Consider the following 16,838-nt stretch of genomic DNA (forward strand, 5'->3'; position numbering starts at 1 on the left):
AGATCTCTTAGTACTACATTTTGAAACAATATTTCTCAAAAGGAGGCCCAGAGACCTCACCCGTCAGAATTACCAGGCAGTACTAATTAAAAGCAGAGCTTCTACAGCCCCATCTCAGATCTATTAAGTCAGAATCTCTGGGGAATACGGCCCAGGAATCTACATTTTTTTTAAATAAATACATTTATTTATTTTGGCTGCATTGGGTCTTCGTTGCTGTGTGCAGACTTTCTCTAGTTGCGGCAAGCGGGGGCTACTCTTCCTTGGGGTGCATGGGCTTCTCATTGCGGTGGCCTCTCTTGTTGCGGAGCACCGGCTCTAGGTGCACGGGCTTCAGTGGTTCTGGTGCACAGGCTTGTTGCTCCGCGGCATGTGGGATCTTCCCAGACCAGGGCTCGAACCTGTGTCCCCTGCATTAGCAGGCGGATTCTTAACCAATGCACCACCAGGGAAGGCCTGGACTCTACATTTTTAACAAGCACCCCATATGAGTCTATTCTAGCACACTGCAATTTAACAACTATTGCTTTACATGAAACCCTGATAAGCTTCAGTAAGTTCAGAGCAAGTCAACCAGGTAGGAAGGTCTTAGGAACCATGTCACATAAAGAATTTTGAAGAAACCTAGGATGCTTAAAGCTAGAAAACAACTTGATAGGAAGAACAAAAGAGATGGCACTCATGTGAAAGATACTTTAAATTTATGCTATATCATTTTTAGAGGGTAAGTCCAAAGGGCAAAAATTAGAGGTAGACAGATTTCTAACAATTTGAACTTTTCAAAAATGGAATAGCCTTCTTGTGAATTAATGAGTTCACTTCTATTTGGACATATTCAAGCAGATCACAGATGATTTTGCGCCAGAGATGGTGAAGAGAGACTTTACATCAGGCCAGATGATTTCTACATTCCCTTCCAACTCCTAGGATTCTTAAGATTCTCTAATTTTAGGTTCATGATCTCAGTAAGAGTTATAATCATTATAACACTTCCAGACGATACTGGAAGCCTATTTCTCCATAATCAAGCATTCAAATACATTTGGTGGTTTACTACAATGTATACAAAAACTGGTCTGAGTAAATAAAATCTCACACTATTATATTTTGTTCAAATTTAAGAGTTGTTAAAGGTTTAGTTTAGATCATATTTCTGCGTATATATATGTGATGGCTAATCCCAACCTAAGAGCTAAAAATACAAAATCAGGTGTGCAATGAACAAATAAACTCATTCACTGCTTACATGAAAGTCAAGGAAATATGGCAAAGAAAACTATATATAACAAGCCAATATTACAATCTACCTACACAATAACTCATCTACTCCTTGCATCTTTATAAGGTGAAAAAATGAGTTTAAAATTTAAAGCAGAAACAAGATGTATTAATCTGTGAAAATGGTTCTTCAATTGTGCACCTTTAATAGAAAAAAGAGACAGTATTAAAATAGATAAATTATATATCACTATGTTTATGTAGTAGTTGTAGCCAAGGTCCCTAAACATAATATTGTCCAGTGGTGCCAAGGGGATCGTAATAGTATCAAGACGTGTTAGATTCAGATTTCAAGTTTTAGTTGAAAAAAAAGATAACATTTTATTTGTTTTTAAACTAAGCTAAGCTCTTAAACTAAGCTCTTAAAATCAGAAATATTCCTCAACAGTCATCCTCCAGAGTAGAGGGAAGTTTTTGGAAAAAGGAGACAAAAAAGCATTGAGAAAGATAACATTTTCTAGAGAACTCTGCTAATATTAGAATTAAATGTTTTAATTAGATAGTAATTTACTTGCTTTCTTGTACGTTATGTCATCTTCTCTAGTTTGTGTTGTTACAGTCCTGCATGTGAAATAACAAAAACATATCATATAACATAACAAAAACTCATCATATTTTACATGATCAGTATGTTACAACATTAAGATCAGACTAATAATACAAATCTACTCCACTGCCAACTTTTAAACTCCCTGCAATCTTACAGCAAGTCCTCAAGAATATTAGAATGTGAACAACAGGCTTTATATTTATCTTACAGAAGGTATAAACATCAATTATAAAGAAGAGATGCAAGCCTTTTTTAGTTAGAACATAATTAACATGATTATAAAACATCTCTAATAAACCAGAGGCAATAATTATATTGCTTGTAGTTCTATTCAGCATTCATTGAACAATTAAAAACTTCAAAAACAAATACAAAGGCAAATCCTTATTATATAAACAAAATAAATGCATTAGCTATTGATCCAGCATTTGCTTTTCCCCAATCTAAACAAACTAATCTTAATTCCTATGGCATACAGGGCGGATTGGAAAAGGAAGAAGCTAAAAATCTATTGTTGCAGAGTTCCTGGTGTGTGGCACGTGAATGATGTAGTAACAGTGAAATTGAAGGCGGAAAGGCAGTCTTCCCTCACAAAACCTCTTTTCCTGCACTCTTCGCCATCTCAGTTCATGGCAGCTTCATCCTGCTAGTTGTTCAGGCTAAAAAAAACCTGTTATCTTGCGGGGACTCCTCTCTGTCTCACATATCCTTCATCCAAACCACGAGCTAATTCTGTCACAGTCTCCAAAATCCATCCACTTCCTCACCATCTCCATCTCCCTGGTTAAGACCTCCTACCTCTCACCTGGATTATTGTAAATGCTGTTAACTAGTCTCTCTGCTTGTTGCTTTTGCTCTCTGCAGTTTACTCTCAACCCAGCAGCTGGATTGATCCACTCCTTAAGCTCTCCAGTGACTTCTCATCTCATTCAAAATAAAAGTCAACGCTCTCACAATAGGGTCCTACACAAACTGTTTCCCATTATCTATCTTTCCCCCTCCCGGCCTCAATTCCAGCTACACTGGCCACTTTGCTCTTTTATGAACAGGTGACTCTCACCTCAGGGGTTTTGCAATTGTTCTTCCTTTCACCTAGAAGTTTCTTTTCTTTCTTTTCTTTTCTTTGTTTTAGAATTCTATACCCAGTGAAAATATCTTAAAAAATTTTTTTTTGTTGGAGTATGGTTGATTGATACTTGGAAGTTTCTTTATCTAGATAACACATGGCTTACTCCTCTCACCTCCTTGAGGTTTTTGCTCAATGTGCACTTCTCAGCGAATGATTCCCTGACCACCCTATCTATAACTGCGAACTTTATAAAAAAGAGACACTTATAAAAAAGAGACACTTAGTATTAAAATAGATAAATTATAGATTTATCTATAATTTATATTTTATAATTTATAGATTTATCTATAATTTATCTATAATCTATAAATACTCCTCCATCTCCCTTCTTTACACCTGGTTTGTTTTTCTCTATAGAATTTATTACCATCTAATTACCATAAATTTTACCTATTTTCTTTGTCTGAATGTCCTCACTAGATTGTAAACTCCATGAGATTAGGAATTTTTGTCTGTTTTGTTTAATGCTTATTTCTTTTTTGGCTGAGCCGCATGGCTTGCAGGATCTTAGTTCCACAACCAGGGATTGAACCCCAGTCCACGGCAGTGAAAGTGCCAAGTCCTAACCACTGGACCGCCAGGGAATTCCTGCAATGCTTATTTCCACAGCTAGCACATAGTAGGTATTAAATAAATGCTTTTTGAAAGAATGAATACACTCTACAAATCCTCTAGTAACCAGAGTTGAGAACTAGATGCTTATATAGGTGACCCAGACAATTTTCTCTAAGAACCACACAGGAAAATGACTTTGGGGAAGTTAAGTATCATTCAATTTAGATGTTTTAACTCAATTAAAAATAGCAGCATTAAATAGTCACATAAAAATTAGACCACCATTCCCTTTACCTCTTTCCTATCTTAAGTCTGGATGCCATTACTTTACTTCCAGAAAGGAATAGTTCCTAAATATTCTGCAGGAGAAAGCAAAGGAATATTAATAGAGATACTCTGCCCCTACATTTACACAGTCTTTTCTCAAAAAGTTGATAAAATCCACACCCCCCTCCAGGAGTTTAAGAAGGGAGATACAACCTTCTTCTTCCCACACTTAAGGAAATGCTTTAACCGACATTTAAGAAAGCAAGAAAAAGCTATCCCCAGGAACCTATGCAAAGAAAGAAAATGACAGCATGTCCTAAGAAATGTCAAAGACAAATGACTGTATTTCCATGGCTGGTACATAGTAGGTGTTCAATGCTTGTTGATAGAATAAATACCCTCCACAAATCCTCTAGTAACCAGTGCTGAGAACTAGATGCCTATGTAGAACTATTCTGGGGGCTCCACACCAGTGCTAAAGCAGGCATGACACTGTTAGATTTCTATTAATATACTGCTCCCAGAAATTGAAAAAGATGTATAATGTGAAGATATAAAACAATTTCCATATGCAAAATATAAAACTCAAAGATTTATGACCTGAGGTTTTCTAGTCCATTTCCTTCATTTGAAAGACAGAGGTCTAGTGAGCTTGAATCATCTCTGAAACTCATCTAAATATTAGTAGTGAAACATACTATAAATCAGATTACTTGGCTCCCAATTCATTACTCTTCTCATTCTATCATGGTACTCTCTAAACTTGAGTGTTCCTTGACCAGGAGTTCTATAGCATCTGAGTTTAAATTACTACATCACCAGGAAATTAAAAGCCTAATTTCCCAATATTATGCCTAAATTAAATTGTGGTGAGCCTGGATGTTGCTGTAGTCTTTCAACAATAACTGGAAAAAAACCAATTTCACAATTAATTGCATATTTCCTGCCATGAACAGAGGAAACTGTCATTTGCAGTATAGTTTTCTGGTATAAACATGAATTCTGGTGTTCACACCTCCCAGGTTCATATCCCAGTTCTGTCACTTTTTAGCAGAAATCTTCTTAATCTCTCTAAGCTTCAATCTTCTCATTTTAAAAAAGAAGTTAATTGCCAGGAATTCCCTGGCAATCCAGTGGGTAGGACTCTGCACTTTCACTGCCGAGGGCCCAGGTTCAATCCCTGGCTGGCGAACTAAGATCCTGCAAGCCACGTGGCAAAAAAAAAAAGGATCACATGCTGTATTTAGTTGCATGGAAAGTACTCAGCACATGGCCTAAAACATACATATTCATGTTGACGGATCTACTGTCAATTGCAGTCAGACATGAATAGAAGTTATAATCAGATTCCCAGCCTTCAAATTTTAGACTTCATATTTATTAAAATAATCTCCCAAACTGAATGCCTGTTGATTTGAACCTGGTAGCTATGTTTTATCTAGTTCCTCAAGAAATGAAAAAATTATAAAGCAGTCAATTCATGTAACAGTTCAATAAGATTTAAAACCAAAACAGATTAAACATTAAAGCATTTTGTGATCTATTTTGGCCAAAAAATGCATTTTTCCCTCATTCGTGTAATCATTACCATTACTCAGTGAACCAGCACCCAATGTTACACAGATCTTGTAAGTTTTGTGTGTGTGATATTCAACACTTTATTATAAAATAGGCTTTGTGATCGCTAATTTTGCCCCACTGTAGGCTAATATAAGTGTTCTGAGTATATTTAAAGTAGGCTAGGCTAAGTTATGAAGTTTGGAAAGTTAGGTATAGTCAATGCATTTTCAACTTATGATATTTTCAACTTACAATGGGGTTTATTGGGATGTAACCCCATTGTAAGTGGAAGAAGAAAAGATCCTGTAAATTATTGATACCTTCTTAGTGGTCCAAGAGCGCCCTCTGTCTGGGTACAGAAAAAGTTCAATGTTAAATTACTTTTTTTAAAGCTGATGCTTTTCAAGTAAATTCTTAACAAGTCTATGAAATTAATCTTCTCTTTAATCACTGCTAACATATTGTCAGAAAAGACAATGTCATTGTTACAAGAGTACCAGAATGGTTTGGTCTTACATCCCTATAATTTACCTGGGAATTGGAAAGAAAACCCATGCTATTTTCCCCAGAATTTATTCCACATCATTCAATAAAATTGTTCGTATAGATCACCTAGATAAGTATATTGATCTCTTTGTTTGTTCTGTCCATGTAAAACTCTATACTTTATTTAACATGCCATTGTAGCCGTTTGCCCAGTAATGAGTATCACCAATGTTAAATATTTATTGGGCATCTCTGTGTACAGGACACTGTACTTGGTGAAAAGGATGGGGAAAAAATTCTCTATCCTCAAAGAAATGGCAATCTACTTTTTTAATAAGGATGTGAACAAAGAAATATAGGGTAAGATGTCCACTGAAAAAGATATGCTTCTCTCAGTGCTGCTGTTACCTCAGGAAAGTTATTAAACTTCTCTGAACCTCAGTTTATCTGTAATATGGAGATAATACTCACCTCAAAGGAAAGTTGCACAAATTAACTGAGATATTTGCAAGGACTCAGCATATAGTAAAAGCTCAAAGCTCAGTAAAAGGTGGTTGTTTTTATTTATTAATATTAAGAGAAATCTTAAATAACAGCATCCTACATTAAATTTCACTTGCTTCAAATGGAAAGATGCGTAAACAAAATATTTTGTATCTCATTTTTTCAACATTATTCTTTCTAGTGAAGAAAAATAAGTGATCCTGATCAAATACTTGATTAAGTCAATAATTAGGCATTTCTAAAGGAATTATTTCAGTATAAAAAACATAGTTAAGACTCCTTTACCACTACCGAAATTTAGGATTCATAAGAACATGAATTTTCTGGTACTTATTTCATATGCCTTGCCTATTCTCTTGAAATATCTAAAATGTTGAAAATAATTTCATTGTGTTTCATGATCAGCTACATTTCTAACATAAAAGCAGCCCCAAAACAGAATCATGATCATAAAAGGGATCTTAGCAATTTCTAGTTCAATTTTTTTTTTCTTTTTAGAAATAAGAATTTGTGCATCTCCTTAACATTACACAGCACTTTAAAATTTATTTTGTGAATTTTAATAATTTCTCAGGGGGGCAAGCACATAACAAAATATTTTTTATTGTTTGTAGGTGGGGAAACATAAATAGCAAAACTAAGCACAGTACAAAATATTCACTAAGAAAAAATAGTTAAAGCTGGGCTAAAGACTACATGTATTATCTCAATTCTCACATTAACCTGATATAGGTGCTATTTTCTCCATTTACAAATGGGGAAACTGAGTCACTAATCGCTTATGTAACTTACCAATGTCCTGCAACTAGTACACAGCAGAATCAAATCCAGGCGGCCTGATTCCAGAGTCTGCACTCTCAACCTCTATCTATACCTTTCTATTATTTAAAAGTGACAATTTTCTTAAATATCCATGAGTCTGACATAAACGATTGTAATAAATAAATGGGGGGAAAGGATCACTTTTTTACAGAAGAATTCCAAATAATAACTATAGAAGGAATGAGGAAAATAATTACCATTCAGTAAACACCAACTGTTGCAAGGAAGAACCATCAACGGATTCCAGTTAAAATTAACAGGTGTATGATGAGAATAGGATATTTGCAACTCACCAAGGCATCTCTCCATATGATATTTATTAATTATAAGGAGAAAAATAGTAAATTTACAGTGGAGAAACCCAGCAGACACAACCTAAATAAAGTGGTCAAAGCTAACATCACCACCAGAAAGGTGGAATCACTGTAATTACTGAATGTACAGACAGAACCCTCCATGCAAATAATTTTTACTTAATGATTTAAAGCTCTTCAGCGTTTTTGCTACCATAAAGTTTGGTACTAAACTACCAACTGTGACAAAAACTTAACAAATTCTGTTTGATTTGAGACTGGGTAGGCACTAAGTCTCTGAAATCACTTGAAGCATTTTTCCTAAGTTTTGTCTTCATGAAAACTGTATGCTTTAAAGAAATTATGATGGAGCAGGCCAAATATTCCCATTAATATTTCTATTATCATGTAGTAATGCAAGATACAGTTATTATGGAAATTATATTTGGAATATAGTTTACAAATTCTGAAATCCATTCTCTTTTTAAATATTATTGACAAAGAAAATGAAATATGCCATATGTAAAAAAATAAAAGTTATGGGTACCTTTTGATTTCAAATAATTAAAACTGATATTTATTGAGCCTTTACTATGTACCAGGCACATTTTTTTCTTGCACATTATTTCATTAAATTCTCACAATTTCATAAGGTAGATTATATTACCACCACTTCTCAGATGAGTAAATGGCTAGAAAGGTTAAAAACACTGCATAAGGATGGGTTGTCTGACACAAGCAATACTGTCATTCTTTTTCTAAGTATTTTTCCAATTGCTAACAAGCAGAAAATATGTAGGGCTATGTTAACACATAGCAACAAGGAGAATGGTAAATAATTAATAATCTAAGATAATTAAGAGTTGGCCATATTGTTATTACAATTATACTAAACTTATTTACATATCCTTTGTTTTATATCAAACTTTGAGTTCTTATGGAGGAGAAACGATTTTGATTAAATATAAAATGGACAGTTAAACCTCTAAATAGTACACACTTTGTAAGAAGCTGAAGCACATGTCATTATTCAGGTAATCATTCTTGATTACTTCATTTACACACATCTTTACAAGTCTAAACAAAATGTACAGATATAAACACCATAATTTTTAACTTCCTGTTTTTCACCCTTAAAGCACTGATTCCTTGAACCTAGTAAAAAAAATTTTCAAGTAACTGCATTAGGAAGTTTATAATTAATGTAATCATTTATATTTAAAGTATTTTTTAAATTTGAAGTTTCTATTATTAAAAATATTTATTATTACGGTTTATTTACACCCTTGGTTTTTTAAAAAATAAGTAAGGTGCTTCATATTGGCTTCTGGATTTGCTGTCTTGCCTACAACAAAACAAGTCACTGGGTTTATCCTGGATGAGTCACAAAGCAAAAGTTTGGACTTGATCATTGGTTTCAGTCCTATTTTTAGAGGTATGGAAATACAAAAGAAGTTCTTAATCTGGAGACATTTAAAATGGCTTTTTTAGTTTTCTTCAGAAAGGAAATGGGCTGCCAAACTTCAGGACCATCATAGAATCCATTAAATATATAATAAATATTTTGTACAAAATGTTTACATTCTATTAAACATTGTATCTTACCTACGTGTAAAATAACACTGCCACTGACATTAGTGGAATTGCACGGGCAAAGGAGTCAGTAAGTCTTGTCAAAATAGGCATTTTTCTTACTCCTCTAAAATGTTATAATTGTCCAAATATAAATACTTAAAAGGATGCAGTTTCCATGTATTACTCACAGATTGACAATTGTCTAAAAAAGCACAAAGTTCATAGACAAGCCTCTCTCTCCTTGTTCTTTCTAAAAAATGCATAAAATGGAAAACAACCTTATACTATACTGCAATCCAAATTATAGGTAAGAAAAAACAAAAACCAAATGACACAAGAGTGGAAATTAATTTTCAAATATTGGTAACTTACAGAATTTGCAGTTACTTTTTCATTAGCATTGGTTTGCTGTTTTCTATATTTTAAATTGTAATATACTTTGAAGAAAATATTTAATGTATTTAAAATTTTTAAAAACATTTTAAATAAGAATAGAATTTTCAGATAACATTAGATTTTTCTCATTTGTATCCATTTAAAGATTCATTTTCATATAACTTTTCTTGCAAAATGTATCTCAAAAATAGAAAAAATGTCCAAAGGAAAGTTTTATTTATGTGGTAGAAAAATTGAAAAGGAAAAATAAACACATCTTCACAATTTCAGAGGTGACAAAAACCTATGGTATTTCAAGTGGTTTCTGATCTCCCTTAAAGGATTTGAAAATTGTATACAAAGTTTTATTAAGTAATCTTAACAGCCAGATTCCTGTTGACGTGCTCTAGGTCTAGTTTTAACGGTAAACTTCATACAATGTAATGAAAGAAAATTGATTTGGTAATGCTGAACCTATTGATTAAACTGTGAACACAACAAACACTGGTCATTTTTTGGGTAGAAATATTTACAAGCAATTAAAGTCACTGATTTCTTGCAGTTGTTTCTTGTTGTCTTCCTAATTTTACAATTCCCCAACGCAAAGGTGCAGAAAACTAACATTTATCATCCTTTTCGAGAAATGGCATAATGGAGAGAAGACCTGCAGGGTATAAACACAAATGCAGACATGTGGAAGTTGATGGCTTTAAGATTCATTTTGTTGCTAAGTTTTTGTCGTTTCTTAAATTAAAATTTTGAGCTTTTCCTTAAAATCCCCGCGCTACTTTGCTTTAGCCCCACCCAATACATGTCCCCTACCCATTTTTGACCCTGTTAACTCTTCTCCTGCCGCTGTTTCAGCATCGCAAGTCCCCAGCAACCTGGGAGAGTTGAAACCCACGGAGTCCAAACGCCCAGGGAGCCGAAAACTGGGTGGTTCCGGGCTCCGCTGGACCCGCGGCCTGCGAGTTCCGGCGGCAGACCCCACCTCCAGGCCCTCCTGGGAGATCCGAGGCCTCTCCCAGAACATTCCTAAAGGGCGTTCCCTGTTTATTCGTTCAATAAGTATTTGTTCAATTTCCGATACCCCTCAGTCTTCGGAAAAGCAATTAGGACCTCACTTTGCCCGAACTGTGTCCTCGCCTTGTTAATGACACAAATAAGGCGGGGAAGACGAATCTCGGCCACTATTTAGCAAATACCGCGTGAGATTTACCAAATGCCGTCCCTCCGAGTCCCTAGCATCTGCCGGGAACACAAGGCCATCTCCCTTCCCTCCATCCTTCACCGCCACCCGAGAAAGCGTTAATGGCAAATAGCGACCACGGCCAAGCTCTGCTGTTCTTGCCTCCGAGCCAGCATTATGCCAAATTCCTCCACACCGCGAGGCGCCACCCTCTCCCCAAGCCAGCAGGAGGGGCGTCAGGCCGCGGCCCGGGCCAAGGGCCGGGAGAGATCTGAGCGTCCGGGCCTCAAACACCTCGGGGCTAGAGGTGGGTCGAGAATCAAGTCCGGGCGTGGCGGCCTAGGGTGCCTCAGCCGAATTCTTCCAAGCAGCCGGGAGGCTGGTTGTCCGAACCGCGTAGCGAAACTACAACTCCCAGGACACAGCTGACCGGACTTCCGGAAGCCAAAGCCTGGCGGGGAGGAAGCTGCTGAGATCCGGACAAGAGGCCGGGGGTTAATTTAGCAAGAAAAACGGGGGGCGGGAAGAGCTATAGTGCTAACCTGTCAATTCGCCACCATGAACGTGGTTTTTGCTGTGAAGCAGTACATTTCCAAAATGATAGAGGACAGCGGACCGGGCATGAAAGTACTTCTCATGGATAAAGAGACGGTGAGTTTGCTTTTGCTCAGTGTTTGTGAGGGAACCCTCCTCCCTTGCAATAGCTGGTCCCATTCCACTGTAGGATATAGTATTTAATTAAAGATTTATAAGTGAGGGTCAGTTCAGTGTGGAACTGAAAGGTTGTGTAAAGCTGCCTAGAAGGTTTTCAGTCTGAATGGCTCTAACCACTGCCAGAGGTTCTTGTACCCAGAACAATTTATTGAAATCAGAAATCGTTCTTTAAATGCCTCTGCCAAGAAATAATATATAAGACAGCGCACTCGGAGGACTTTGGGATGGTCCTGTTATTTCGACTCAGCGTTATGTTTTTAAAGGAAAGCTGTCAGGGCTCAAACTGAGGTGACAGGTTATAATTTATTGGTCACAAAATTTTAAAAAAGAACTCTTTAAGGTGATGGGAAATTTATAGGTTGTTCGTGTTCAGAGAGAACGTTTCATTTTGGTACATTACTTATTATTTTAGATGCTCAGTAAATGTTATTACATATGTTAGTATTTAAGTTATCCAACTAAGTAGTGTTAATGAAAAAAAAGGCTTTTAAGGCTTAGGTATGGCTGCTTGTTTTCATTATTCTGGACTAGCATAATATTAGTTAATTCTTTTTCTTTACAGACCGGCATAGTGAGTATGGTATACACACAATCGGAAATTCTCCAGAAGGAAGTGTACCTTTTTGAACGCATTGATTCTCAAAATCGAGAGATCATGAAACACCTGAAAGCAATTTGTTTTCTTCGACCTACAAAGGTACTACATAAACAGCTGCCGTCTGCTTAGGCAAATACAGCACACTATGATCTGGAAGTATTATTAAGGCAAAATAAATTTATATTATCATCATTTGTGGCATCATAATTATCCTGGTTTATCAGAGTTATAACCATGACTCCCCTCCTTTCCACATCTCAGTCACTGCTTACAGCCAGTTTTTCCTTCAAGGTGTCTTTAAGGTTCTCAGCTACTTCCAAAGCCACTAACTATCCCAGCAGAGACCCACATCATTTTATTCCTGGATTAACCTCCATACCTGTCACACTGAACACCATTGCCATTTATTTATTTATTTTAAAATTTGAATTGTATTTTTTTATACAGCAGGTTCTTATTAGTCATCAGTTTTATACACATCAGTGTATACATGTCAGTCCCAATCGCCCAATTCATCACACCCCCACCCCCCACGGCTTTCCCCCCTTGGTGTCCATACATTTGTTCTCTACATCTGTGTCTCTATTTTTGCCCTGCAAACTGGTTCATCTGTACCATTTTTCTAGGCTCCACATATATGCATTAATATACGCAATTTGTTTTTCTCTTTCTGACTTACTTCACTCTGTATGACAGTCTCTAGATCCATCCACATCTCAACAAATGACCCAATTTCATTCCTTTTCATGGCTGAGTAATATGCCATTGTATATATGTACCACATCTTTATCCATTTGTCTGTCGGTGGGCATTTAGGTTGCTTCTGTGACCTGGCTATTGTAAATAGTGCTGCAATGAACATTGGGGTGCATGTGTCTTTTTGAACTATGGTTTTCTCTGGGTATATGCCCAGTAGTGGGATTGCTGGATCATATGGTAATTCTATTTTTAGTTTTTTAAGGAACCTCCATACTGTTCTCCATAGTGGCTGTATCAGTTTACATTCCCACCAACAGTGCAAGAGCGTTCCTTTTTCTCCACACCCTCTCCAGCATTTGTTGTTTGTAGATTTTCTGATGATGCCCATTCTAACTGGTGTGAGGTGATACCTCATTGTACTTTTGATTTGCATTTCTCTAATGATTAGTGATGTTGAGCAGCTTTTCATGTGCTTCTTGGCCATCTGTATGTCTTCTTTGGAGAAATGTCTATTTAGATCTTTTGCCCATTTTTGGATTGGGTTGTTTGTTTTTTTAATATTGAGCTGCATGAGCTGTTAATATATTTTGGAAATTAATCCTTTGTCCATTGATTCGTTTGCAAATATTTTCTCCCATGCTGAGGGTTGTCTTTTCATCTTCTTTATGGTTTCCTTTGCCGTGCAAAAGCTTTGAAGTTTCATTAGGTCCCATTTGTTTATTTTTGTTTTTATTTCCATTACTCTAGGAGGTGGATCAAAAAAGATCTTGCTGTGATTTATGTCAAAGAGTGTTCTTCCTATATTTTCCTCTAAGAGTTTTATAGTGTCCAGTCTTACATTTAGGTCTCTAATCCATTTTGAGTTTATTTTTGTGTATGGTCTTCGGGAGTGTTCTAATTTCATTCTTTTACATGTAGCTGTCCAGTTTTCCCAGCACCACTTATTGAAGAGACTGTCTTTTCTCCATTGTATATCCTTGCCTCCTTTGTCATAGATTTGTTGACCATATGTGCGTGGGTTTATCTCTGGGCTTTCTATCTTGTTCCATTGATATATGTTTCTGTTTTTGTGCCAGTACCATATTGTCTTGATTACTGTAGCTTTGTAGTATGGTCTGAAGTCAGGGAGTGTGATTCCTCCAGCTCCATTTTTTTCCCTCAAGACTGCTTTGTCTATTTGGGGTCTTTTGTATCTCCATACAAATTTTAAGATTTTTTGTTCTAGTTCCATAAAAAATGCCATTGGTAATTTGATAGGGATTGAATCTGTAGATTGCTTTGGGTAGTAGAGTAATTTTCACAGTATTGATTCTTCCAATCCAAGAACATGGTATATCTCTCCATCTGTTGGTATCATGTTTAATTTCTTTCATCAGTGTCTTATAGTTTTCTGCATACAGGTCTTTTGTCTCCCTAGGTAGGTTTATTCCTAGGTATTTTATTCTTTTTGTTGCAGTGGTAAATGGGAGTGTTTCCTTAATTTCTCTTTCAGATTTTGCATCATCAGTGTATAGGAATGCAAGAGATTTCTGTGCATTAATTTTGTATCCTGCAACTTTACCAAATTCATTGATTAGCTCTACTAGTTTTCTGGTGGCATCTTTAGGATTCTCTATGTATAGTATCATGTCATCTGGAAACAGTGACAGTTTTACTTCTTCTTTTCCAATTTGTATTCCTTTTATTTCTTTTTCTTCTCTGATTGCCATGGCTAGGACTTCCAAAACTATGTTGAATGATAGTGGTGTTCCTTGTCTTGTTCCTGATTTTAGAGGAAATGCTTTCAGTTTTTGACCATTGAGAACGATGTTTGCTGTGGGTTTGTCATATATGGCCTTTATTATGTTGAGTTAGGTTCCCTCTATACCCACTTTCTGGAGAGTTTTTAACATAAATGGGTGTTGAATTTTGTCAAAAGCTTTTTCTGCCTCTATTGAGATGATCATATGGTTTTTATTCTTCAATTTGTTAATATGGTGTATCACATTGATTGATTTGCATATATTGAAGAATCCTTGCATCCCTGGGATAAATCCCACTTGATCATGGTATATGATCCTTTTAATGTGTTGTTGGATTCTGTTTGCTAGTATTTTGTTGAGGATTTTTGCATCTATATTCATCAGTGATATTGATCTATAATTTTCTTTTTTTGTAGTATCTTTGTCTGGTTTTGGTATCAGGGTGATGGTGACCTCATAGAATGAGTTTGGGAGTGTTCCTTCCTCTGCAAGTTTTTGGAAGAGTTTGAGAAGGATGGTTGTTAGCTCATCTCTAAATGTTTGATAGAATTCACCTGTGAAGCCATCTGATCCTGGACTTTTGTTTGTTGGAAGATTTTTAATCACAGTTTCAATTTCACTACTTATGATTAGTCTGTTCATATTTTCTATTTCTTCCTGGTTCAGTCTTGGAAGGTTATACCTTTCTAAGAATTTGTCCATTTCTTCCAGGTTGTCCATTTTATTGGCATAGAGTTGCTTGTAGTAGTCTCTTAGGATGCTTTGTATTTCTGTGGTGTCTGTTGTAACTTCTCCTTTTTCATTTCTAAGTTTATTGATTTGAGTCCTCTCCCTCTTTTTCTTGATGAGTCTGGCTAATGGTTTATCAATTTTGTTTATCTTCTCAAAGAACCAGCTTTTAGTTTTATTGATCTTTGCTATTGTTTTCTTTGTTTCTATTTCATTTATTTCTGCTCTGATCTTTATGATTTCTTTCCTTCTGCTAACTTTGGGTTTTGTTTGTTCTTCTTTCTCTAGTTCCTTTAGATGTAAGGTTAGATTGTTTATTTGAGATTTTTCCTGTTTCTTGAGGTAGGCTTGTATAGCTGTAAACTTCCCTGTTAGAACTGCTTCTGCTGCATCGCATACGTTTTGGATCATCGTGTTTTCATTGTCATTTGTCTCTAGGTATTTTTTGATTTCCTCTTTGATTTCTTCAGTGATCTCTTGGTTATTTAGTAACGTATTGTTTAGCCTCCATGTGTTTGTGTTTTTTTACTTTTTTTTCCCTGTAATTCATTTCTAATCTCATAGCATTGGGGTCAGAAAAGATGCTTGATATGATTTCAGTTTACTTAAGTTTACTGAGGCTTGATTTGTGACCCAAGATGTGATCTGTCCTGGAGAATGTTCTGTGCGCACTTGAGAAGAAAGTGTAATCTGCTGTTTTTGGATGGAATGTCCTATAAATATCAATTAAATCTATCTGGTCTATTGTGTCATTTAAAGCTTGTGTTTCCTTATTTATTTTCATTTTGGATGATCTGTCCATTGGTGTAAGTGAGGTGTTAAAGTTCCCCACTATTATTGTGTTACTGTTGATTTCCTCTTTTAGAGCTGTTAACAGTTGCCTTATGTATTGAGGTGCTCCTATGTTGGGTGCATATATATTTATAATTGGTATATCTTCTTCTTGGATTGATCCCTTGATCATTATGTAGTGTCCTTCCTTGTCTCTTGTAACATTCTTTATTTTAAAGTCTATTTTATCTGGTATGAGTATTGCTACTCCAGCTTTCTTTTGATTTCCATTTGCATGGAATATCTTTTTTCATCCCCTCACTTTCAATCTGTATGTGTCCCTAGGTCTGAAGTGGGTCTCTTGTAGACAGCATATATATGGGTCTTGTTTTTGTATCCATTCAGCAAGCCTGTGTCTTTCGGTTGGAGCGTTTAATCCATTCACTTTTAAGATAATTATTGATATGTATGTTCCTATGACCATTTTCTTAATTGTTTCGGGTTTGTTTTTGTAGGTCCTTTTCTTTTGTGTTTCCCACTTAGAGAATTTCCTTTTGTATATGTTGTAGAGCTGGTTTGGTGGTGCTGAGTTCTCTTAGCTTTTGCTTGTCTGTAAAGCTTTTGATTTCTCCATCGAATCTGAATTAGATCCTTGCTGGGTAGAGTAATCTTGGTTGTAGGTTCTTCCCTTTCATCACTTTAAGTATATAATGCCACTCCCTTCTGGCTTGTAGAGTTTCTGCTGAGAAATCAGCTGTTAACCTTATGGGAGTTTCCTTGTATGTTATTTGTAGTTTTTCCCTTGCTGCTTTCAATAATTTTTCTTTGTCTTTAATTTTTGCCAATTTGTTTACTATATGTCTCGGCGTGTTTCTCCTTGGGTTTATCCTGTACGGGACTCGCTGCACTTCCTGGACTTGGGTGGCTATTTCCTTTCCCATGTTAGGGAAGTTTTCAACAATAATCTCTTCAAATATTTTCTTGGGTCCTTTCTCTCTCTCT

At 35.9% G+C, this 16,838-nt stretch overlaps 1 protein-coding gene and 1 long non-coding RNA gene across 5 annotated transcripts in view; one reads left to right on the top strand and one right to left on the bottom strand.

Moving 5' to 3' along the window:
* Nucleotides 1-391: 391 nt before the first annotated feature.
* Nucleotides 392-4,976, bottom strand: LOC116752878. Its single transcript, XR_004349627.1, has 3 exons — nt 3,807-4,976; nt 1,790-1,839; nt 392-1,420 (listed from the first exon to the last, which is right to left on the bottom strand). It is a non-coding gene; the product is annotated as an uncharacterized LOC116752878 (long non-coding RNA).
* Nucleotides 4,977-6,382: 1,406 nt separating this feature from the next.
* Nucleotides 6,383-16,838, top strand: part of VPS45 (vacuolar protein sorting 45 homolog) — a 74,406-nt gene continuing 63,950 nt past the window's right edge. The window contains exons 1-2 of one of the 4 annotated variants that reach the window (XM_032629950.1): nt 6,383-11,234; nt 11,860-11,994. In XM_032629950.1, the coding sequence (XP_032485841.1) occupies nt 11,142-11,234; nt 11,860-11,994 (228 nt within the window). In that variant the 5' untranslated portion in view covers nt 6,383-11,141. The remainder of the gene's footprint in view (nt 11,235-11,859; nt 11,995-16,838) is intronic. The other 3 variants (XM_032629942.1, XM_032629932.1, XM_032629924.1) reach the window with 3 other exon arrangements.

The sequence above is a fragment of the Phocoena sinus genome, chromosome 1 (assembly GCF_008692025.1).
Source record: "Phocoena sinus isolate mPhoSin1 chromosome 1, mPhoSin1.pri, whole genome shotgun sequence".
Classification (NCBI taxonomy): domain Eukaryota; kingdom Metazoa; phylum Chordata; class Mammalia; order Artiodactyla; family Phocoenidae; genus Phocoena; species Phocoena sinus.